This window comes from Ambystoma mexicanum, chromosome 4q (assembly GCF_040938575.1).
Source record: "Ambystoma mexicanum isolate Mex_15411 chromosome 4q, UKY_AmexF1_1, whole genome shotgun sequence".
Lineage (NCBI taxonomy): Eukaryota > Metazoa > Chordata > Amphibia > Caudata > Ambystomatidae > Ambystoma > Ambystoma mexicanum.
Window position 1 is genome coordinate 594,389,218 of NC_090928.1, and position 26,568 is coordinate 594,415,785.

General features: G+C 43.9%; 1 protein-coding gene across 1 annotated transcript in view; it reads left to right on the plus strand.

The window, feature by feature from the left end:
- Positions 1-7,619: 7,619 nt before the first annotated feature.
- PPP3R1 (protein phosphatase 3 regulatory subunit B, alpha) overlaps positions 7,620-26,568 on the plus strand; it is a 575,346-nt gene continuing 556,397 nt past the window's right edge. Inside the window, exon 1 of the mRNA XM_069608143.1 lies at positions 7,620-7,911. Within this exon, the coding sequence (XP_069464244.1) occupies positions 7,909-7,911 (3 nt within the window). The 5' untranslated portion in view covers positions 7,620-7,908. The remainder of the gene's footprint in view (positions 7,912-26,568) is intronic.

The following is a 26,568-nucleotide window of genomic DNA, read 5'->3' on the forward strand; positions in this document are numbered from 1 at the left end:
TCTGGCAAGCAACATCTCTCATTCGCTTCACTGTCTGTGTATGTATAGTTCGTAGACCCACGGGTAACTACAGGATAGATTGGAAAAGGGATGTTCAGTTTAAACACAAGATAAAGTATAGTACAATTGACTGGAAAAAACATAAAATAGTCCCCAGCACAAAGAAATTCTAAAGTTATGAACTGTTTGTAACTAACCTTATTTTTGTTTCTTTTCTTTGCAACTTTCTTGACTCGACCTTCAACATCTGTACGCTGTAGCTCCGATTAGTTTCCGCATCTCTTCCCTTCCTCTTGCGCTGCAACGACTATATTTTCTGTATCGCATAGACAGCACGGAATGAGGCTCCATCGACTCCCTGAAACATAGTACTTTCATTACCATGTATCACAATATTGATAACATAAAACACACGTGAGGACGAACACACAGGTACATCTCAATAGCTCAACACGAATTAAAAATTGTGTAGAACAATCAAACGACAAGTATTCGAGCTCTGATGACCTAGTTCCATGGAACTGTCAGTATCCATACCTCTGGCTGTGCATGGACTGCCATGAATGATTGTATTGGAGAGGAGGCATCAGCAACTCCCTGAAACACAGTACTTGCGTTAGTATGGTTTTCAATATTGTAAACATAACACACACTTGGGGTCGACGGCACAGGTACATAGAAAGAGATAACCACAAATGATGCATTGTCTAAAAGAATCAAGGAATATTTGAATATGATCAGATTTAATCGACTTATTTCTCTGATTTCTTTACATCTGCATCATCTAAATGGGATCTTGTGATTGTAGTGGAAGCTCCATCGTCTCCCTGAAACACAGTAATTTCGTTAATAGGGAAGAAAATATAGCAAATGGAATCACGTTATATGATCACGCTCGATGGAGCTGTCAGTATCCATACCTTGTGCTGCTCAAGAATATCTATGGATGTTGTAAATGGGGTGCGCACTTCCGAAAGCTGTTGTGCCGATTCGTATCCGCATGGTCCCGCTTCCACTTCCCCTGGAATTACTTGAATGTCAGGCTCTGCATCAAGTGCATGGGCTGACGCTTCAACAACTGCCTGAAAGTTAGTATTTGCATTAGTAAGGATTACAATATTGAAAACACAACACACACTTGGGGTCGACTGCACAGGTACATATCAATGGCTAACCACGAATGAAACATGGTGTAGAACAATCAAACGACAAGTGTTCCAGTCCTGATGATCACGGTCGATGGAGCTGTCAGTATCCATACCTCGTCCTGCTGAAGAACATCTAGGGCTGTTGTCAATGTGGTGGACGCTTCAGCATCTCACTGAAAGACAGTACTTGCATTAGTATGGATAACACTAATTATAACTGAAAACAAACACCAGGGGAAAGCACTAACCTAACAATTGGTAAAATAATCACAGGATACATAAAAACTATTACTTGACATGCATAAAACAAGTCTGTAGCGGAATAGCCAAGTATGATTACCTGATACGCGCTAGAAGTGGTTCATAACTGCGGGCACGTCACGGATGTAGAATGTTCTTGCTTCAGATTCAGTGGATAGTCAAGCAGTTGTAAAAGTAAATTATTGTTTGATAATGAAATGCAAATATTAAAAAATTGCCATGTAAACCGACAGAATACTTGAGAATAATGCTATTGGAAATGCGCAATATAGCACAGTTCCCTGTGCCCATAAATAGATTTCCTTTGGGGGTTATAAAATCGAAAAATAATTTATTGATAAATGTCATTATTCAAAAAGCTATACACTCACATCAATATCGAAAGTATTACAAGGGACACAACACCTAAAATATCAATTAATCCATTCAGCTACCTACACACTACCACAAGGCCTAAAGCTAAATCCGGACACTTGACTCACCAGTGGCGAAATGTGGATAAATAGAGTTGGAATAGCGTTTGCGAGCAATTTTCGTGTCGTTCGCCGTTTATTCTTCTTTGTTACCCAAGATGTGGCGTACATGTTTGAGGAAAAGTGCCGGCTGCAGATGCGGTATCGATCACCCCTCTTGTCCTCAAAGACTTGCTGGACTCTACTTTCAAGCTCTTCCGGTAGATATCCGCAATGTCTGACCCATTCTCTTATTCGATCAACAGTTTTAGGGAATACATGCATTGTAGTGCGTTCAGATTTAGCATGGGTCTTCGAAGGGCAACCGCTAATCGAACAGGCAGGCATTGTTGAAAATTCTGAAAAGTAAATATCAAGATTATTATAAAACCTTGATGAATAAAAATGTCATAAAAAAGTAAATGAACCATACCATGTTCAATGCAAGGTTTGTTTTGGTCGCCGGAACTATACCAGTTCATCATGTGCGGCTTAGAATTTGCATAAATTACAGACATTTTTTAAATGGTGTGGCTAAACTCTGAACATGTGACTCGTCCCTTGGATGTTCGGTCTTGCATGAGAAGGAAACATGCTTACATTATAGACTGGACCCCTGAAGGATGCAATTCGATGACAATTGACACAGATGAAAATAAATAGATCTATTGATAGCATAACAATTGAAACTCAAGTAAATAGCAATGAGACCAATGACCATAGCCCTATTGGGTACTGTAATCTCAAATAGATAGAAATGTAAAAATGACCAAAATATGACTAGGATACATGGCCTTACCTTGACCAACAAACAGTTGGATTCAGCAGGCCGAGCAGTATGTTGCAGGAGAACAGGTAGATGGCCACAGGTAGCACACTGACAAGTTTGCTCGAAGCGGTCACAGATAGCACGACGACGAGCAGATTAGCATAGATCTCAGTGCTTCTCAGGTAGAAGGTTCAGGAGTTGACTTGCAAAGCACAAAGATGTTCTCGTGAGACATATCAAGTGGTTTATAAAGTATTAGAAACAGGGGTGTGTTTGTGAATGAATGACGTGTGTATGTCGTGGCATTATGTGGTTTACAGGGGGGCGGCCTGCCTCAGGGGAGGCCTGCCTGGAGACACGGGGTCTGAGGAGGCCATGTGAGCGATGCCCCCTGGGCGTGGGATACCTTTTGAAGTGTACATGCTGTTTGGCACCTTGGACGTTTGCGCCCGTGACAGCCCCCCATGCCAGCGCTCATCCCCGGGTGCGAACCGCCTTTGATAGAGGGGGGTGGGATGGATGGGCCTGGGGCGTGCAGATAAGGCACAGGAAAACTGCTGAATGGAGACACACTGTGCATTGCAGAGGGGCGGCCTGCCTTAGGGGAGGCCTGCCTGGAGACACAGGGTCTGAGGAGGCCATGTGAGCGATGGCCCCTGGGCGTGGGATACCTTTTGAAGTGTGCATGCTGTTTGGCACCTTGGCCGTTTGCGCCCATGACAGCCCCCCTTGCCAGCGCTCATCCCCGGGTGCGAACCGCCTTTGATAGAGGGGGGTGGGATGGATGGGCCGGTGGGCATGCAGGCAAGTGTGTGGGAGCGAGGGGCCATCAGGCCCCTCTCATCCTTTACTTCTCAGTAGAAACTCGGACCAAGTGCCTCCAGTAGTGGGTTCGCCCCTTGACCTTATGTGATGTTAACTTTGGTTAACATTCGCGTAGATGGGACCACTGAGCAGGACACTGGGCATCCATTTTTGTACCCCCTTTCCATTCCATCTTGGTGACCAGGCCTCACTGCGCAGAGCACATGGCCCCCACCCTCATTCCCACTCTGACTGGAAAACTCCAGAGGTATTTGCAACAGCTAATAAATGTAACACATCACTCTTCCTCTGAGATCACTGTCCTGCATGTGAACCAGCCTGAACTAAGTACATAGCTTGTTCATCTCCACAAACGTGTCCTTGCCCACGCGCCCTCGCCAGTGGAAACGTACTGCCATTCTGACCCTGTGTCACTGCAAGGTATTCTCTTCATGTGCCAGACCACTGACCACGCCATGATGCCCACCTAGTAGATCCCCAACTAACATTATACCTCTACTGCAGTATATTGTTGGCTATCAATAACAAATGCCACATACCAGAGATTCTTGTGAGCACAGACCCACACTTCAAACAGTGTATTATAGTTGTCAAGACCCTTAACCTAAGGCCTGCATAATCCAATGTTAATTGATAGTATAAATATATGTGTGACTTTTATAGAGAACCGACTGAAAGACTTGGAACAAGTGTTATTTTGTGCATGCATTATTGAGAATATATTATGTTATCTTAGATAGTGACCACCCTGCTTCACAGCGACCTGACCTTCACCCATTCGGAGCACAGATGTCTGACGTCCATCCTTGAATGGAGACACACTTGAATCATTTAAAAAATCGAAACAACCGTTGTTAAAATATATGTGGTGTTTTATTTTGTATCTTATTTTGATGACACAAAAATACAAGACTTTACACATTGTACAGGTCAGGTTGCAGCACAGCGAGAGAAAATCCCCTGTACTGACTGCTGTCACTTGGGAAAGTTTCTCTTATGGCACGAACGGCACAGGCGGGTATTACTCTTCGAACGCGGTGTCGAAGCCTCCCGTGAAGCCACCATGTAAAGGAACAATAGGCCACCAGCCTGTACCACCTGTGAAAAGGAATGAAACAAACTGTTTTTAAATGACCAAGGTAAGTTTAATAAACGTTTGTTGTCAATGACAATTCTTGTAACTAATGGCATTCTGCTCGGACAAATGCTATCTAGACACTGCACACTATTGAACGACTTTCATGCGCTACAATGATATGTATATGTAATTTTGGATATAGTAGAAGACCATGAAATAGGAATGGCATGACAAGCAGAGTATACTTACTCGTTACTCGGATTACGAGGACGAACAGTTGCGCGAAGTTCTTGCATAAGCACCATCATTATCCTCAACACGGACCGTGTGAGGCAGGCGGCCCTGAAGTCTGGCAGCTCGGTGATGCATTGCGGTAGTGGCTCGCCTTCCGAAATGTAGGCCACGCATCCCGAGTTTTCACAGCAGCAGCAGTTCTCGTCCTCGGTTGGCATTAGCTCGCACTGATTGCATGTGCACCAGGTGGAAACACCGTCCATGCGACTAGGTCCAGACTCTTCAGCTGTTGAATCGTCCTCCCAACTGCCATCCGAAGACCCATCGTTTTCGCGTGTTTCCCTTTCCAGTAGTTCCTCCTCTGTATACTCGGGCTCGTACATGTAGGGCATTATTGTAGCCATTGTGTGTTAAACAAACTAAAATAATGTACAGCGGTGGTACTGGTATCTGTTCACACGGGCTACAAGCAACGAAGGTAGCTGACCAGAGCACAGAAATGAGTCACAGAATACTCAAAGTAACACAGAGAGAGGAATGGAATCGAAAATCTGCTGCTGTGTGTTGTGAAACGGTCTGTTTATACTTATTGAGGAAAGAGGCGTCCTGCTATTTCCATGGCGACAGGTCATTAGCTGAAGCGCAGCGAATGTTGACACGAGACGTGCTTTGGCGTTGTGAAATGGGCGGTACGCGTCTGCTGATGACAGGCTCAGGGGCGGGGGATATGATTTAGTGCCGCAAAAGCAGGTCAGCCAGGGCGATGGGGCAAGTGATAGGATTATCACAAAATGGCAGCGCCCTGATGCCTGTTTTCACGTGCGTTTAATGGATGAAAACTCGGGTAAGGTCCATAGGAAATGTTTCTAAAATCGAGCGATTTAGGCTTAAAAACACATGGCCGACCTGTAGGGACAATACACATTTTTGACCAAACCATTCCTTTAAGGCCTTTTATGCAGGGGCCAGATTAGAGGATATCATGTAGGCAGCAGACTGGTTGAATGAATCGACATTTAAAACTTTTTATTTTAAGCCAGTGGAAAAAGTAGCTTTGTTGGTGGTAAGTAAGCTTTAAACAAGCATAATATGAGCCTCTGTGTCTTTACATAGAATTCAGATTTTCCACACATACGTTACAGAAAGTCATAATTCTATTAAAGACACAGAGGCAAAGGACTATCCCACACAATAATCCATGTTATAAAAGTGAATGTATTGCATTTTGTGATGATAATAATGTTAAAGAAAATAGTACCATACTTGCCAACTCTACCGATGTAGGCGGTAGGATACTGCTTTTTAAGCAGTCCTACTGCCTACCGATTTATTGACACCAAATACCGATTTTTTTGTAAAAAAAAAATATATTTTTTTAAAATGCTATATTTTTTTTCATTTTTTTTTTGCCCACACCAGCTCGGGGGAGTCTTTCAAGGGCTCCCCCGAGCTGGCGTAGCTGGAGAAGGCGCGGCATGCAGGCTTTTGATGTTAAAGGCGCCCACGGCGGTGGGCTAAATTCACCCCTCCGCCGCGGGTGCCTTTGACAAAAGGCACCATTAGCCCCCCACCACTCCAGCTCGGGGGAGTCTTTCAAGGGCTTCCCCGAGCTGGCGTAGCGGGAGAAGGTGCAGCATGCAGGCTTTTGATGTAAAAGGCACCCACGGCGAGGGCTAAGGGCACCCCTCAGCCGCGGTTGCCTTTGACAAAACGCGCCATTAGCCCCCCACCACGCCAGCTCGGGGGAGTCTTTCAAGGGCTCCCCTGAGCTGGTGTGGTGGCAGAAGGCGTGGCAGGTGCCTCATTGTCATTGAATGCACCCGCGGCGGCTGGCTCATTCAATGACAATGGGTTGCTGACGTGCATTACCTCCTCGCCTGACTATTTTTGAAACTTTAAGATTCCTACAGATTTTTGGTCACAGAATGTTGGCATGTATGTAGTACTGTTATATAAAGGTATATGGAAAAGTGATTTTCATGTCGATTACCCACCCTTAGGACAGTAGTCCGAAATATGGTTTGTGTTTCAGGTTCTACGGTGGAGAATAAGTCTACTGAATCAAAAGGTCAAAATTTAATGGACAGCGTTTACATAGCTCCCAACTCACACGCTTTTGGCCAGTGTCACCCACCTTGTAAACAGCTGACTCACCCGTCAAGCCTTCAGCACGCCCATTTGTTTCAATGGGCATCTAACCCACCAAAAATAAAATCGGGTGTTTTCACACGCCTTTGAAACACAAACGGTTGAGAGCTATGAGAGCAAATTGGAAGTTTTATGGGACACAGACAAAGAAAGATGAAGGTCAAGAGATGGTGAAGGAGGATCAAGGACTGTATATGCTGTGATTGGTGGAAAGTCACATGGTGTTGGTTTTTCATGAACACAAAAAGAGTGAACTACACTCAAAGACTTTATTGGAACTGTAGTTGCGGTTGTGTTATTCTTTTTATGGTTGAAATGTTATATTTGAATGCTGCTCGATTTTCCAGTAAAGGAAGAGAAGCATACTCCTTTGATTCCGTGTCTTTAATAGAATTATGACTTTCTGTAACATATGTGTGGAAAATCTGAATGTTAGAGCTGCTTCTGATGTGCACAAAGGGTTTACCTGGGGCTGCATCTCATCAGTGGAGTCGGCATATTTTCCACACAACACTTCTCTGAAATAAAAGCGAGAGGAACATGATAGAATCCTCCAGACTGTATAATAACTCCTCAGTGGAAATGTAATTGGAAGGGAAGATATCAATCTACCCTGTGGTTTCCCATGTTTACAACATATGAAAGAAAGTCTCTCTTCTGTTTCTGAGCTGGAGAATCTGTTGTCTCCTGTCGCTGCGTGACGCAGTGTGTTTACCTCAACACGTAAGGAAGGAGCCCCGGGCGCACGTATGCAAATGAGCTGTCAGCGCCTCTGCTGTGCCCCGGATGCTGGTGTCGCAGCCCCACCCCTCCCCCTGTCTCTGCTCCCCTCCCCCCCTCCACTGCCGTCTTCCAGTCTTGGGTCAGCAGCAGCGTGAACCACTGCGGCAGGAGCCCTAGTGAGAGCAGTGCGAGGAGCCCGTCAGCAACCAATCAGCAGCCCCGCCCCGATTGCAGAAACACGGAGCGCAGCGCCCAAGACACCGTGGCACCATGGTAAGAAACTGGAGGCCCGAAGAAGGGGAGTGAGACCACGGGGGACTGGAGTAGGATCAGGCCCCGAAGCGGTCATTTTAGACCGCGGGGCTCTCTGGAGCAGCCCGTGCTTCGATTTGATCACGTTCTGCAATATGCGCAGTTGTGGGGGAGAGGGTACTGCTGTAATGGAGGCGACTCCAGCACCGCTGCTACCAGGGCGGGTTCTTGTGGTCACCGGAACGGTTGGGGCGACCCGCCCGCTGTTTTGCACGGCAGGAGAGCGAACTAATGCGACCACCTTGGTTTTATCATTTGGCTCGTGGGTAACGGGATCCTCTGTCGTGGGGGTGGGGCTGTACTACCTTTCTGTCATGGCCTGTGCTTTTAGGCCTGGTCTGTATACATGTCCACCTGTCATGTATCTCATGCTGAGTATATGCATATCATGCTCGTGTCGTTAGTAGCGCGGGCTCAGAAGCCTTACTGGTTAATATGTCGGACCCATAACCCTTATCTGCAAAATGGTTGTATATCCTCCACGCGACATGCCCAGTGCGATATTCGTGAATGTGCTTATTACTGATGGCTCTGTGCGAGCTTCTAATGCCGTGCCCCGTATTGGAATGTATACGCTCCCTTCTGTCCTGCTTCGCTGTGCCTCCTGTCATATGTATCGTATGCCATATACTTGTCAACTTGCGGTCTTCCTAACATGTTAAAGAGGATCAGTATCTCTGTACCCACCCATCCCCCCTTTGCAAATGTAAAGGGAGTGCTCGCCTCGTACCTCCACCTATCAGGATATCCTGATGAGCGATACCCACCCCTTGTCGCCTCATATTAATGGTGTTACAACCGTATTTCTAAAATCCCTGCAGGCTGGACGCACCCCAACCCCCCGTTATCCAGACACTGCGATCTCTTCCTCATGATTAGGCTGATGCCACCCTCCAGACATTCGTGGGAAGATGTCCCATTTCAACCATGCTTGGACGGATGCCGTCACCCATCTCCCTCCTGTCATGCCTTCACGGATGACCCTCCATAACCCACACCGCACACGCTTGGATGTACGCCAACCCACACAGGGGTGCCCAGATTTCAGGGGAGTAAAATCACATTTCGCTCATTCAATTCTTTGGGAGGTATGGGGAAGCCCTCTGGTACGATGCTGTGTCGGGGTGGGGGGGGGGGGGGGAGACAAAAGGCGTGTTGGCCAGCTGATGGGTTGATTCCGGAGAACATTCATGGTATTGGCGCTCTTGGCCCCGCTCCTGTATAGTCCTAGTGATTTTGAGGATGGCGCAGTATAAGGCTGCATTCTACTCCACCGATGTGGTGCCTGCTTGCCCTTTCAGCCGCTGCAACAAACTAAACATTTTGCAGCTGCTGCTTCCTGATCTCAACTGCAGCTCCTGTCTTCTCTCCCTTGGGCGACCCGGGATTGGCACGCTAAAGGTTGCCAATTGGCCACCTTACCCTTCCATCGGTGCTTGATCCTCCAACCAGCCGGTATTCCGTTTTTTTGTTTTTTGTTCCGCCTCTTTGTTCAGTCTTGCCTCAAGTAAAGTAACTTTTTTTCCAAAGTGAAACTCAAAATTTAAAGCCACCAGTTGATTTCTTTATTTCGTAGTTTGGAGGAACTGCTCCACAAAAACCCTTCAATTTGTGTTCCCCTTCTTTAGTGTCTTTTTCTTTTTATCGCATGGTATGCCTCTAAAGACCTTTTGGGCTTGCCAAATTGCTGAATTGAAATTAAATGCTTCTATTGCACTGACAGCAGTTATTAGGGAATGAGCTGTGTTTTTTCAGTGTCGACGTTTGATTTTCACTATGGGGGCAAACATTCGTCCAGCTCTTTCCACAATATGAGTAAGTTTTAGCCCAACCCCTCCTTGATGAAGCAGTGAATTTTACGGGGCATTTTTTTTTTAGAAGTAATTGCAAAAAGCCATAGAATGTACTGCCATCATTGCACTCCCTGACAGTAAATCAACCTGCTGTGCTATCTTTGTAGATTTCTGTTTTAGTGTGTGGCACTCAATTGCCAAACAAATTTAGCAAATGATATGGAACCCTGGCTAGGGTCAAAATCTCTTGACTACTAATAGTGCCTTTCGCGTGAATGTATTTAAAGGCAATCGTTTTTCATCTCCAGCCACACTGGCACTCCTCAGTCTCATTCAGGATGTGTTCAGAAACTGTAAACTTCTCTATGGGAGCATGGTCAGGTTCCTACCCAATTACTTCATGTGATAGGCATGCAGGGTGGCCTGCTGAAGTTAGTTCAAGCAAGGTAGGTGGCTACCGAGGCCTCAAGATATCTTAGCTTGGGCTCTGTAAAACAAACGTTTTCCACCAACGGTCCGGTGGGGGTAAAACAGGGGAGGAGCTGCAGAGTAGCAGCTCCCGGCTACTTTCTCCTGTTTCCTGACTCCTAGTCTGTCTCCAGTGTCAACTAAGTGCTGGGGGAGGAGCACTGTTCAAAAACCCCCTGATCCCGCAGAGTAGCAGTCTATGGACGCCAGAAACGCTGCTCTGCCTTGCTCTCCTACAGAGGGGGTGTGCCGGTGCTTGAGAAGTTCACAGACCCTCCGAGACGAGAAACTGGACAAGATGGATAAAACTGTACCCGATTCTCTCCAGAAGCGCCTCCCCAAACCAACTCAGAAATTGCAGCTCGAGGGATTCACCTTCAACTCTTCGCCTGTTTCTGCAAGGTTATCACGTGTCCACGAGCCAAGCCTATCGGAGAAGGGTGACTCGTTGTACTCTTTGCCATACCCTTTGCTTCATTGCTTGGCAAACTACTCGCGACTTCCGTGCGAAGGGAGCCGTGAACCTGTGGCTAGATGGCAGGCTCCCGTGACACGCCCTTCGCCTGAGAAAACTGGATGCCATTTAAACACAACGTCCCTTACCATGCATGCGATGGACGACTCTACCAGAAAGTGCTCCTTGGGATCCCCTTCCTACCCTGTAAGCAGTGAGCCCTCCCCGCCTGTCGGAGGAGAGACTGAGTTGGCAGGCGGGGGGAGAGCAGGACTAGCTCCAGAAGAGGGGCATGTGGTGGGCTCCTGAGCGCATCGGCATGTGAGACGGTGTGTGGGCGGGTCTAAGCCTCCCTGCGGATACACGGTTGGAAAATCCAACGACGGAAAGCGGCAAAGGTCTTGAAACTCAAATGGCTAGAGAGAGGGATGGTCTCTCGGAGCCTTCCCTCTTCAGAAAGAACCGTGCAGAAGTTCTCATCCAAGTGCACGCGCTACCCCTAAACCCCATTTCGTCACCGACCTCTGACTGTGAAGAGGATGCCGTTGGGGCGCAGATAATGTGCCTAAACAGCCCTATGGATGATTCCAACGTCTTTAGCAGTTGCTCCAATCTTTCTCCCTGTACAGCAACAAAAAACAAAACAAAAGGGCTACTAAATCACAAGACCTTGGCAAAAGGCTTTCCCAAAAAACAATCTCGGAAAGCATAGGCCCTTCGTCTGCACAAACAGTCTTTTGCAAAGGAAAAATGCGGATGCCGCTACTCTTCAAACTAAAAGTGTAAAGCAGCACAGCTCTGACTAAAAAGAAAACAGATAAATCTAAAGACTGCACAAAACCAGACTCTGACAACACTCTTTCCGCAAACATTCTAAAAGCTTTCTTCAACAAACGGTGCAAAAGAAAGTTTGATAAAATTACTGAAAGTCGTTCAAGATCCCAGGCTTCCACAAAACTTGAAAAACCGATGACCACACATCTTTAACACCAACTGTTTTCTCACATGCAGCAAGATGGCACTTCGGGAAGCTTCCCATGGTACCAAGTAATAATTTGACAGAGAAAGCGATAAGACAAGCTGATGACAGCATCCAACATGGTGGAGGTGAGGTGACTTTGAAGAGCAAGTCGCCCCTTTAGCAGTCGGGGTCATTGGATCCTCAATCTCGACATCGCAACAAAATGAACATTTTAAAAACCGAGAGGACCCCACACGTCCCCTGCAACCGGACAAATTGGAAGGTACGGCTAACCACCCTCCTACTGAAAGAGACATCTTTGCTTGTACAACCTAGAAATTACAAACGCTTCTAATGTAGGCCATGTAAAGAGATCAGTTTACACAAACCCAACTTACAGTTTCACCCCTACTAAAAGACAAACTACCTTTACGATCTCCGCCCGCACGACGGGATTTGTTGTCACAGCAGGCGCAACACCTCTTAGAAGCAGAAGATCAAGCAAGCGTCCTCAAACTTCATCTACAGAGATGCTGTAAAAAAAAAACAGACATATTCTCAGTAATGTCTGCTGTGACAATAGCCCTCGCACCCTTCAGCAAAGTCCGATCGTCAATCAACGATACGCTGCAAGGCATAAAATAGATTTCAAAAATTGATTAGCAGAATTTGCTAATTAAATGTTTTTTGATTAGCAAACAGACCCATTTGATTAGCAATTTTGTACTAATGTTTTATGTCGCGAGAAGTTATTTGTACCCAAGACATGAAATGAGCAACAATGCAGCAGTTTTGCGTACCGCTGAAAGAAGACATTGAGAGTTTTAAGGCCTTGCAAATTCTTTAAACTTCAGCTAGACATGCAGGTTGGGTAACTTAGTTTACCTATTCAAACTAAGAGAAATGCACTTGACGCATAGCAACGAAGGACAAATGCAAAATGCGGTTTCTGTAAAATGGTGCATGTCACTACATACCCACTTTATGTTTTGCACACTGCTGCCACCAAGAGGCCAGCCATGCAGAGTGAACTTTTATTTGACATTTACTGCAAAGTAAATGTTAAATAAGAGTTTCAAACATCTCTTGTAAATGCTACTCGCTCTTCATAAAATCCACTTGACTTTGTGAGCCACAGATGAGTGTCTGTAAAATGTAAAAGGTTAGCTGCATGAATGGACACAAATAAATAGATATGATAAAAAGGGTCTGAAAACAGTTTGGCCAGCTGTCTCCTGCACGTTGTAATATATAATACAATGATCACAAAGTAAAGTGAGCTCTGGAGGCTAACTGCAGCGTTTGGTATTGCAGTACAGACTGGATGGTACTATTGATCACTACTTTGTATAAGCATCTATATAGTTTGCTTTGTGTATCGATTATGTAAGAGGAAAGACTATGCAGAGTAGATTGCATAGCAGGTAGAGAACTGGCCAAACTAGGTGGAATATCGTTGTTGGTGGTCATCTCGCTTTCAGAGTACCTGGTATAAAGCAACAGAGTGATAATATAGAATGTCAATGACTTGAGTTTGTTCATGGGTTGAGCACTAGTTGCAAGATGTAGAACTGGGTTTGACATCAAAAGAATTTGATTATGTGCTCATGCTCATTTTCAAGAGTTCACTCGTCAATATGAAGCATCTTCCACAACAAAATGAAATATAGTTAACACTATGACATTTAGATGCACAGACCTAAACTTTACTGTAAAGCATGGAGATGATGCAGTGTTTTACAGTATTAATACTGTAATAACTTACATTTTACGAATGGAATTGCATTTCCGTCTTTTAAAAAATATATAAAGTTGACACATATAGTCTTTGCCAGACAGGCTATAGAAAGCTCAATAAAATTATCATCTTGATTACTTCTGGTTTGCAATTATTTAAAACATAAAAATTATTGCCTAACACTCCCACGCCTGCCTTTGGCACTTTAGAGTGGAGGGGATGATTATGGATGCACTCTCTCTCTATTAGCACTTGAAGTGAACAGAGGGTGAAGAGCACCCAGGGCAAGAGAGTAATACAGGGCGAGCCGTGCTTTCATTGAAGAGGGCAACTTAAATGGCTAACTTTGCTACATAAGTGCCCATTTGATTAGCAAACCTACAGAATTGCATAGCAAATTGCTATGCGACACTGCTCATTTTATGCCTTGCGCTGAAGGATCATAGCACAATCTCGGCTATGATGCATTCCAAACTATTACACCTTGAAGGCTACATCACTGCGATGGAACTGGGATGCAAAGAAAATTTCAGCCTAAGCCCTGCTCACCCTAGCATAAAACATCTGGAGGAAAGAAATCTAATACACTGACATCAAAAACCTTTTCTTGAGACGGGTTCCCAAAAGGTCTCATTAGACGAGAAATATGAAGACCACAGAAGTCTCGTGTCACAACTGCAAGGTACTGCAACACTTCAAAGTCTCGAACAATGTAAAGAGAAGGGGGGGAGCAAAACTACAAAGAGGGGAAAAAACTACAAAAATTAAAACTAATTCAATACCCACGGTCTTACTAGCACCAAAGTCATCCCTGCACCGAGAAACTGTGTAATTGAGGATGGCTTCGTATTACTTTCAGTGGTATCTGAAAATGATACCATCATTGAACCTTCCACTAAAGAAATTTCCAACAAAGACTTTGCAACTCGAGCACACAAAGCCTAAACCAAGGGGAAAACGCGAAAAATAAAAAAAATACATGTTTTTCGTATACACCCCCCGGAGAAGTCTGATTTCGATCTGGCCGCTGCTCAAACTCCCTGGAGACCAACACCTGCCCTGAGAATTATTCAACAAAAACAGGGTCAAAAGGGCAAAAATGTGGTCACTTCTAGATCTCAAATTGTCCTTAAAACGCCTTTACATCCGTTCACTTCTCCAAAAACAGTGGAGGACTTAATGGCAGCTGAAGACTTAATGCATTTAAGTGAACATCTACATGAAGAAACGGCTCAAACAGATGACATCTTGCATCACAAACTCGCCAGTCCAACAAAGGATCCAACAATGAATACAAGCACTACGGACTGGGAGTCTTCAGAGAAATGTCCTTGCGTTGGAAGATCGGTGTGAAAATAAATTGGAGTCCAAACTCCGACGTACAACCTCACTCTGGAATGGAAGACAAAGGCAACCGTACACACTACCACAGCAGTGTGAGCGCATCGCCAACTCAAAGAACTTCCCTGAAGGGCGAAAGCAAGAGTATTAAATGTGAAAATTGACCGGCCTATGACTCCAAGGAACTCGATTGCCTCACCAGAAACTCGATCTTTCGGCATAGTACAGCGTTAGGAAGTTGAAAGCAGAAAAGAGAGGGTAAATGAGACACTCGTTGGACAGGTAATGAGAAAAGAAAACCATTGTTTAAATTGAAACCACTGAAGGACAGCAGAGACTACATCGTCCTAAACAGAAGCACAGTCTTAAACCTATTTCACTGTGTCACAAAACTTCGATCTTTGAGAACAAAAGATCTAAAAATTGTAGATCCAACCCACGAGGGAAAATGAGCTACAATTTACCTGTACACAACTTCTCCAGCTGTGGAAAAAAGATTTGCTATTCAGCTGAAAACCTACTAAAGCTGGGATACGACCTTAGGGACAAAACAGAAAAACCACACGTCTCTTCCTTCTACGATAAACTCAAAGGTCCCTCCCACCTTTCAAGATCTCTTAAACGCAAAACTAGTTATAGAGAGAAAAGAGAAGACAACCTTGAAAAACGAGACCTCAGACTGGACAGCTCTGACCCAACTCGTCCATCAATTAAAAACTAGACAAAGGGAAAAGAAAGCACACTTGTGTTCCCCTACACACCTGGACAGACCACACTCCTGTTTAGAGCAAGCTGATACGCCAACATTTAAGGATATCCATGAGAAGGGAAGATTCCCAACTGGTCCAATGAAAGGACAATAGTACAGGAACCCTTGAAAGAAATCCCAAAACCTTAGCTAAAAGAAAAAAGGGCTTCAATGCAACAACTGTGGGAATAGATCCCTAAAGCCTTATCGGTGCACCGAAACAAATAGCAACTCGTGAGCCCTCAGGGATCAACTTCAGCGATGCATAGCCCATTCCGCCAAATGCCAGAAGCAACGACATTGAGGTTGGGCTCTTGGAACATGCGCAGCTTTTACCATCTGACTGTGCCCAGGGATGTCGACCTGGGCTCGTTCGGGACACTATGCCTCCAGGAAACCTGGCTAGAGGAAAAACCAACCCTAGATGGCTTTGTCCTGGCGACAGCACCAGCTAAAAAAGGGGACACAGGACGCCCATCATCAGGCCTTTATTAGCAATTCGCTCTGGCAATGGGATACCCTTGAAACAGATCTTGACAGCAAACCTCTCCCTATTGGCTGCCCTAGTGACATGGGACCACTACAATGAAGCAACAGGGAAAAGATCTGTCATTCCTGTCATAATCCTGAATACGTACTGTAATCCCGAGGCAATATCAAACGGCAGCTTTATCAGCTTGTTGAAAAAGGAAATCGACAGCGCATGCATAGACCATCACGTAATCATTTGTGGAGACCTAAACGCTACTTGCCTAAAGAAGTCGGCGAGTGCCTCCAGATCACCAGCAGGAGAAAGAGGACTCGCTTGGTCAAACCTTATGGCCTCAAGATAACTCCTCGATTTAGCCACTGTTTACAGCTGCCTAAATCATATTCCGACTTGGGTAAGAGACAATTCTTCAGCAACCATCGATTATATCTTCGCATCACGTCCGCTGATTGCAGCCATTACATCTTTTGATGTAATAAAAACAAACTCAAGTGATCACAATCTTGTGATGATAGTCTGGACCTCTATTCGTACGGAAAAGTGGAAAACGTCCACAGAACTGGAGGTAAATAGGAAAGGCAATCGACTAAATTTGCGTGCTAGAAACATTGTAACACTAGCAAACACCTACATTGGTCTCGACAGAGCCAGAACTTCAAATGACAAGTTTGTACAAACTATCGACCACTTCTTGTTCATTACAGAAGACCGACGAATAAATTAGGGGCGAAATCTAATTGAAACAACCACGAAATTTGACAAAAACCTGGTGATAAAAGATCTTTGCGAAGATTAAAAAGAGTTGCAACTCGAAAGACGCCTTATTTTTTTTTTTTGCTGCAACCAAGAAGTATATTAGCCGTGGCTAAAAGGCTACCGCCTGTCCCTATATCAGGAGAAATGCTGAGGCAGGTGGGCGGCCACAACCCAAGGGAATTTTGGTCTCTGATTAGGCTGACAGTGTCTGACAAATGACTCGCTTTCAAACAGCATCGGAGAAGGCACTTGGGTGAAACATTACTTCAGTCACTGCCGCAAACAGCTACGATCTTAACGCAGCATGAAGATTAAACATGTTGGGCTGGTCTCTACGACAGAGAGGCTATCTTAGACGCTATGCACACGCTGAAAAATTCCAGAGCACCGGGCCCAGACGGGATCACCAATATCGATCTGAAAAACCACCCTGAGGAATGGGCTACTTTCATTAGCCTGGTATTCAAAAGCAGTACAGAGGCCAAGGAAATACCATCATTCTGGACTTCATCAATAGTCGTCCCCATTTTTAAAAAGGGCAGTAAAGACGATCCAAGAAATGTTTGTTCTATTAGGCGTCATCAGAAAGGTTTACGGCTCTCTCCTATTAAGTTGCTTTCAAACATGGGCAATCCAAGCTCCATGTGCAGATCCCTTCCAGACCGGCTTAAAAAAAACACAGGAACCAATGTAAACATCATGATACTGAGTACCCTCAAGAGCAAGATCATGGCATGGGGCCCTCAAGTTTTCCTTGTGTTCATCGATTTAACCCAAGTCAATAGAGCTAAACTGGCACAAACTTCAGTCCTAGAAATGCCCAAAAGAAATCTTGAGCCCCATAATGGCCCTGCACACTAACACCAGAATGCAAGTTCGTCTAAGCCATCGGGGCTTACTATCGGAAGAGATAACTACTTGTGGGGTAAAGCAAGGCTGCCCGTTGGCTCCAGCTCTCTTCCTGGCCTACTTAGGAGACTACAAAAATGTAGAGGGAAGGGTAAGATCATTCCACCCTACACTTGGCCAGGAAAAGATATCCTGATTTACTATACGCTGACGATGTGATCCTACTAGATCACACACCGATTGGATTACAAAGACATCTGGATAATCTTTCAAAATACATTGCTGCTAACGATCTAGAAATCAACAAAGGCAAGATAAAAATCCTATCTTTAGAAAAAAGCAGTGTGAAAGGAGAAAAACTAAAGGTACCTTGAAGGAGCTGACATTGAAACAGTGTCTGGATTCAAATTTCTTGGAGTGATGCTGGATAGTTCGAAAGCTGAAATCTATGCCGCGCGCCTTACATGAAAAAATGAGAACTAACATCACAAGCGCGAGCAGTTGATAGAAAGTTCGGCCGTTTTCTCTAGTTCCCGTCATAAATTTTTACAGAGCGAAGGTTGTACCAGCCATATCATACAGAGTGGAAGCCATGCCATACCTCCCAAAAAAAATCTGGCAGATCTTGGAGAGCCACATCTGGAGGTTGGTCCTTAAGCTGCCTAAATCGCCACCAATGGTTTTGATTAGAGACAAATTAAGCCAACTATCTCTGCAATCAATTATTGAGAGAAAGCATGATGCTGTATAGGAAAACATTCCTGGAAAATTGCCCCCGACTACTCGCCTTGATAAACGTGGAACAAACGGGGACGTCAAACTCCTCATCCATTGGGAAAGAGAGCAAGAGCAAAAATTGTTGGAGATCTCAAGTTCAAAAAAAGAACTGATCGAAAATCCCTCAAAGGTTCAAAAGAAAATGAACAAACTAGATTGGACGTACACTCTCAACAAAGCACTTAAATACAAACTGGCCTCTCAGCACCAGAGGCAAGGAAACTAAACAAGACCCAAGACTTCCTGAAAAAGTATCCAAATGGGAGTGCTTAGGAACTTTTTTTTTAAAGGCACGTTTGAACCTCTTAACACATTAAATCCTTGAGATTAGAGGGTTATCAACCACAAATAACTGTAGTCTCTGCGAAAACGATGACTTATTGAAACCACAAGACCTCTTCTGCTGTCGTGCCCTGGAAGCGACCATATTCGAGCACCATATTTGAAAAATCTGTTCTTCTCTTCGTACATCTTTGATGATCTCTGGTGGGCTCGTATGATCGGTGGAGAAAAAACTACCTGGGTGACCGTGACAGCAAAAATCATGGAACTGGCATTACTAAACAAGGAAGATCGGAGTACTGAAATCTCTTAAGAAATAACTTGATATGAGATTTACCTCCTGAGGAGAGGCTCAAAAACTGGAATGTGGAAAAGACATCACATTCAGGAGCCACGTGTTTTGTTTACTGTAAGCTTTAACGTTTTTTATCACTTCATTATCTTGTATAAATCGCGAACAGTGATTTAAACAAGAATACATTTTTTTAAAAAAGGGTTCCCTGTTAGCCCCCAGTTTTAAGTCCTTAAATGGGATAACCAGGCTAATTACAACTTGTACCTCCAGACTTTTCTATAGAAACATATCTTGTACTAGACATATACAAGCAGTTAGCGAGGAGAGCCAAGTCGGACTCGAGGGGTTTCTATGCTTTTACTGTTTGTATGGAGGCTACAGATTGAACAAGTGTATACAGTTAAGGTGTCTTCTCTGATGGTCTATGCAGTTATGGTATCCCCAAACTTCACGAACAAACAGCTTACGACTGTGCACAATATATTCTTGCGTATTACGGAAGGGCCCTTAAAACAGAGTTGGGGTTGATGAGTATGGAGGGTTGATTAGTATGGAATCAATGGTGTTTGCACGTTACTTAACCTATTTCTCAAAATACATTTAAGGTGCCTTGTTAATAACGTAGAGTATTATAGAGATTAAATCCTCAACATGCAGTAAAAAAGAATGTAAGGGGTTTTAATACTGCAATTACATTCTGGAGCGGGCATGGTGGGGCTATTTTAAGTCTTCCTTTACTGTCCCTACCTAAATCGGTTATTAAAAATATGATGGGCAGTAAGGTCAAAGAGCTAGACATGCAAAACACTCTTGCCCTCATTGGCTACTTACGCTGAGCATTGCGATTTCCCATTGTCAATTGGGAACTTTTATCAAATTAGATCACCCTTTAATCGCAGGATCGTGCTGCGGTTAAGTTTTAAATCAACAAATGCTTGCTGTGGATAGCAGAAACGTATAAATGTATGTGTGGGCTAGGACACAATGAAGACTTGAGGCACTGTTTGTTAATCTGCCCACGCTATTGAGCACCTCGAAAGATTTTGCTTCTGCCTTTTTAAAAAATATCTAATAACTTGAAAAGAATCTTTTTTAGTATGCAGCTGTAGGTTTGAAAATCCAAGCTCCATGTCGATGGCATATTGGTACTGGGCAAAGGAGTGGGCGGCAGTCGCCAACCAATGAGGCTTGGTACTGTGTCCTTACCACACAGTATAAAACCCTACTCCAAGCCTCCTCTGAGCGGGAGGCTGCTATCTTCCCTCGCCAGAATTCCCCCACATACTTTTTCACATATTTAGGGCCCCACTTACTTTGTGCAGCGTTGTCCTTCTCTGGCTGTTCCTGTCGCATCGCTGCCATGGAAAGGGAGAAGGGACGACGTGTAGTCCCTTCTCCCCTTTCCATGGCAACCATTTTCTTTCTTTCTTTTCCTATTAATTTCAATGGCCGCCATAGAAGGGGAGAGGGACTACATTATGATCCCGGGCAGCCTTTTCTAAAATGTATTTTATTTTTTTCTCGAGTCTTGAGACAGTTATTCGTTCCCTGGTATGACATGCTGGGGTACTAATGGCAATAGACCGGTAAAGCCCCCCCTCCTCGAGTTCTGTTGCTTAAATAGGACACACAGGTTTTTTGCCTGGTTTTATTTCCTACTCTGTTTTATACAGTCTCTGTAAAGTATTCTTTTCAAATATGTGCCTGCGTTCTTTAAATGTTGGGATGTTTGGTTGGTCGTTACCATTGTGACTATGGGGTGTCTTGGCCCTTAAGATTGTAGCAGAGGTGTTTGGTTATTTATTGTATATTGTGCATTTTAGTTGTATATGGAGACATCCAAATTAAAAAATGTATATGATGACCCAATTACTAAAGAACCAAGGGTTGCAGTTGTCCCCATTCCCCTTGTACTTGACGCCTATGGATTATCTCTTCTGTTAACCAAACTATTGACTACAAGAATCTTTTCACACAGTTAAAAGAAGAAAAATAGAAATTAAATTGTTTATCATAAAACCAATATCTGCATTGTTGTAAACACATGTTGTTTAAAATACATACATTCATAAAAATATGCAAAAACTCACAGAATCAGATAAGCAACCTTATTCCATTAAACCAAAAGTCCTAAAAAAAAATGTTTAAAAATAAAACCGAAGCGTAACTAAACCCCCAACTCGTGTTCCCAGATGTCTATCTGTTGCCAAACAAAACCAGCAGATGTAAGGTTTAAAAGCTCCTGTAAGGTGATCCAAACGCAGAATTGTTTCAACAGTTGTGGCAGATTGACAAAAAGCGACAAGTTCTGTGACTCCGCTCCACCCACTCCCGAGCACCCAAGATTTCTTTTGTCGGGAGTAGGTTAAGTCTCGAGCGTAGAAACTGGGATCTCCAAATAGGCCTCATGCACTTACACCAATAACATTTAGACTCCCAGAGGTCTAACGTCAAACAAAAAAACAGAGAATAGTTTAGTCTTGCGTACCTCCTAGATATTTAAAATCCAATCCCATTCCCATAGTTTCTTTTTTTTGCCAAGTTACGGGTAGTCTGCAACAATGTCAAATCCACATCATACTTTTCCATTACATTTCTACATTCCACATTCCATCTATTAAGTGAAACACAAGACTTCTCATTTACCTGGTTCAGTTCCCACCACACAGTGTTGGGCTGGCCCCTGATGTGATTTTTAAGAAGGAGACAGAGTTGCTTCCAGGCCGTATGGGCCTCGATGGACAAAAGCCACAACTTGTAGCGGAAACCTGCGGCAGAAATCTCAAGGGTAGAGACGGAACCCTTCTCCAAAAGCATCCTTCAATTTTACCCCAGTTTACCTTGGGGTAGAAGAGCAGTGTCTCTGCCCCATAGCCTACATCAGAGCTTTTTTCTTCTAGAATTCAAAAGGGGCCAAGGAGAATGTACAGAAGTTCTTATTTACTTGATGGCTTTCACTGCAAAGTCTGCTACCTCAGCCTTCTGTTGGAGCAAAAGTGGCCATGTGGTTATGACCCTCAAATAAATAAAACCCCAGATAGACAAAGTTATGGACCTGTTCTATAAGGGAGTTTTCCAGGAACCACCTGAAATTGGTGTAATATTTTTTATGTCCTTCCCTGAACTGAAAGACCTTGATCTTTGCAATGTTTATCTTCATTCTATTGGGTGACGTGTAATCTGACAAGGCTACTAGTTGGCGTTGCAGACCGATCTGAGTGAAGTCATTCAGAGCACGATCGTCTGCATATAAAAGGTAAGTGGTCTTGCTGACAGCTAAAAATGGTGAGAACCAGCATGTGCCCTTAAAAGCAACCATTATGTTGAAAGATTAAAAACGAGAGAGGCCAATACGCAGCCTTCCTTGAGGCAGCATAAACTCTCAATCCTGTTTGACAGAGTGCCCATGGGATTCATTTTTACCTTCACAAACGTGTTGGTGTGGAGGGCCACAATCATGCTTAAAAGGACGTTCGGACAGCCCAAATTAAAAGGTTTCTGCCAAAGATCAGTTCACGCTGTCAAAACAGGCTTTTATTTTTATTTTTTCCCCCTTGCCTCGCATTTCAGGATACGCAAAACAAACCCATTGGCGCTGGTCCTAGTTCTTTTTGTGAAATCTGTTTGATGGGGGGTCGAGTCTCCCAACATCTTTTGCCCATGTATAAAGTTGACGCTACAAAATGGAGGCAGACTGTTTTGAAGAAACATCCAGTAGGACAATTGGATGATAAATAAGATGGTGGGCCCGCGGTCCCTTTGAGTGACTAGGGACCAGTATCGAAGTCAGCCATGAACCTGGTAATTTATTATCCTTTAAGATCTTCATTAATGGATCTGCCAAGAAGGGAAGATTCTGTTTCCGAACTATGACTGACAACCCGTGTGGTCACGTTGCTCTAGAATTAGAGCTACGTATGATCAGGCCACTTGGATGTTCCTGATCCATATTCGGGCACAATGTATCCTGGGAAAGACTTTATAAAAACACATCTATGCGCTCCCTCCATAAATTCCGCTGTAATGTGCTCCCTTTTTCGCTTCACAAATATGATTTACCTGGGACCTTGACTGCTGGTCAGAGTTAATGATTTTCCACGAGTCTCTTAATGACGTATGCCTGTAACACCGCAGCCATTTTCGGTAGGGTTACTTAAGGCTTCTATGTTTTAAGAGCATTACTCGTAAGGCTCTCCTTAGAACCTTTTTTGGCCCGATTCATGGACTACCAGTACTTTTGTTCTGGGTTGCATTTGATTAAAGGTGGCATTTAACACTTTGTGTAAGGAACTTTCTTTGAAAGGTCGTACATATCCTTACCCTCAAGTTGGTATTAAAAGACCTGATGTTGTGGTCGTTCCAAGCCAGGCAATTTCCACCAGGATTTACCTGGAGGACTGGACAATAAATAACTGATTCAAGGTCCTTTAACATACACTCTTCAATTTAAATGCAAAGAAAGATGTCACTCACTATAGTCGGAATTGCATTTAGAGATGCCACAGACATAAATATATCAGGTGAGGCAAAGAAGTAGTCTCCTACATTATTCTGCACTCCCCTTTCTCCAGTATAATTCGCAGGATCATCCCCCGAGACATTGCTGTTTATGATGATCAATTTCCAGGCTTCGATCAAAGATAGAAATGCCTGACCCTTAATAGCAGAATCACCCTGGAATCGTTTTTATTATACTGCTGGTCAATACACAAGACATTTAAGTCACCACAAATAATGGCAGAGTTGGAATTCCTATGTGATTCCCAGTCAAATAAAATCTCTTCAATGCCGTCACATAGTTCTCTTGAGTGATTTTAACCGGATTCCAGTAGAGCTTCAGCAAAAGGGTAAAAGTAATGTCTGGGTAAACTGAGTGATCCCACACAAGATCTACTGCCTCTATAAACGCGGTTGGTCGGTTAAAAAGCGTAGGGCCGTCCGAAAGATCTGTTTGTATACCACGCAGCAGACCAATATAGGAGGCCCCCTTTCCCCTTTTGTAGGCAGGGTTTAACAAGAGGGAAAACCCATCTAATATTGGGGTCTCCATGAGCCATGTTTCCTGGAGACAGAAAATCTCAGCCTCTACCAGGTTGACACTACTATCCCGAAACAAATAGCTGAAACCCTGTTATTCCATGTCATAACCGATATTGTCAATAATGAGCCCCATCCAGAGAGTCCGGAACCCAGCAAATGATTTCTCTACCTGTTTTGGGCTTAACTGTTACATGATCGACAGCAGCCCGCAAGCTAGATCTCTCTGTAGCTTGTAAAGTCATGAGCATTGAAGTTTTGGGATAGATTGATAAAAAGATCAGTCTGTTCCACCACTCTTTGTTTGAGACACACTGAGTTTAAGGCCCAGATTGTGAAGTGTTCCTACACAGGTGCACAACAATGACACTATAGCCGGGGAAGCACATTCTATTGGCGCCCAGTTTTGTAGCGATATCTGCTCTAGGTAAATCAATATGGGAGAAGTCATGACTGGATATGGAGGACAGCTGGGGGATTTTACTCCAGATAGCTAGTAAGGAAGCCTGATTAAGAAACGGCTATCCTCCAGTTTTATCAATTTTCCAAGTGGGAGAGGATGTTCCGGCTCCTGGTAAGGGCCAGTATTGGAGATGGAATGGATGGCTGGTTCCATTGTAATCTGCAGGGAGGGGGGGGCAGTACTGTTAAAAGGGGCCATGCCAAAAGGGGCAGTTGCTTTATGGTAGTTAGGCGGAACCAAAGGTTGAGAAGTAGCATAGGAGTAAGTGAGGGGATTAGCCTGAGAGGGACACCCATCTTCCGTAGGTGGGTTAGATCAATTGAACCTAATTTATCGCAGGGGGATTCCCTGGCTAGGCCATTTGTCCATCGGGCCCTGCAGGGTCTCTTGTCTGGTAGTTCCACCTCCTTGTACTTTGGTGAACATTGTTAGATGGGAATTCACAGCTGTTCTATTCAACGCTAGGTATCTAACGTGGAGCTGAGTATTCTAAGAGTGGGTAAGAGGTACACACTTATCAGATTGCAAAGTTGGTAGTTTGTTGGCTTTTTTTTTTTTTTTTTTTTGAAACTTTATTTTCAATGTAGAGAAAGAAGACATCAATTTTAAAAAGCAATAACATATTTACAAAATTATATACAAATTCACAGAAACATCAAAAACAATAGTATGTATAGAAACGAAACCCACCCTAACCCGCAGTTCACATCTCATTGCCTACAAAATCTAATTCAATACAGTTCCAAAAATCTCCCCATATCTTAGCAAACAAACCATTTTTGCCCTGTCTCCTATATAAATGTTCCTCCATAGCTGCCAAATCTCGCATTTCACTTAGCCACATTAGCAACAAATTTCCAATTCCTAAGGATAATTTTCTTACCCACTGCAGCCCCTCTAAATAACCATTTTTTTTTGGCACTGAGATAGGTCAATCCCCAGAATTAACGTCTCGAAATTAAAATCAATGGTCACTTCCAGGATTTCTACACAAATTTCACAGACATCACTCCAAAACCCACGAACCTTCACACAATCCCACAGCATATGTTCCATCGTACCATTATCCTGAACACATGCCCAACATTCCGGACCATCCTTTAAACCTCTCCTCCATAATTTTTCCGGGGTCCAATAGACCCTATTCAGGATCTAAATTGGTCTTGTCCGTTCAGTCAAACCTAAGGAACACAGTTTGACATTCTCACACATCTTTGTCCAACTTTCCACAGCAATGTCCACACCAATTCTCCGACCCCATTCAATTCTTAGCGAATCATTGCCTTTATATTCGAGTAGAATCTGCTACACCCTGCTCGCTAGTCCGCCCTCATTCATCAAAGATTTCCTTGTACGAAATTCCAGATTCAGACTATTTTGAAAATCAATCACACCCACAGCCAACTTCAATTTCCTATAGTCTGAAAACCTGAAACCCTCGATGCGAAATTCTTTTTGTAAATCTCTAGCGCTTTTCCATTCACCCTCAATGAAGAGGTCACCAACCCAACTAACACCACCCAAAAACCATTCAGGCCAGAATAAAGTTTTGTCATACAGTTTGATAGAGGGATTCATCCATAGTGACGCATTCGGATCTCTACATGCATTCACACCCAATAAGACATTCAGATTCTTCCAGGAATTTCTCAATGATGTAGTCAATACATCTTTCACACCTTTCAATGCTGTGGTTAACAATGCCCTAGGTGACAAAGGACCGTTGGCACTCGCCTCGGCTGCTGCCCACACATTAGGATTTATCTCCATGAAAACCATGAAAGCACAAGTAAAGGCTAGATGATAGGCCCTGAAGTTTGGCACTCCTAACCCGCCTTTCTCCAATGGCAACTGTAGCTTCCACAAACACAATCTGGGCGGTTTCCTTTCCCACAAAAATCCCTGTATAAGCTTGTCCAATTCTTTCCAATGAGAAGCCTCAATAATCAGTGGGATCATAGCCAAGACATAGTTGATTTTAGGGGCGGACACCATCTTTAAAGCGTCAACCTTCCCCCAAAGGAAAAGATTCAGTAAACTCCAACGTTCTAAATCATTTTTGAGAAGTCATCGTAATCGCATTCATGTTCACTCGTACTAGGTCACAGATTTTCAGAGTAATCCAGATCCCTAAATACAACAACTTTTCCAGACACCAACGAAAAC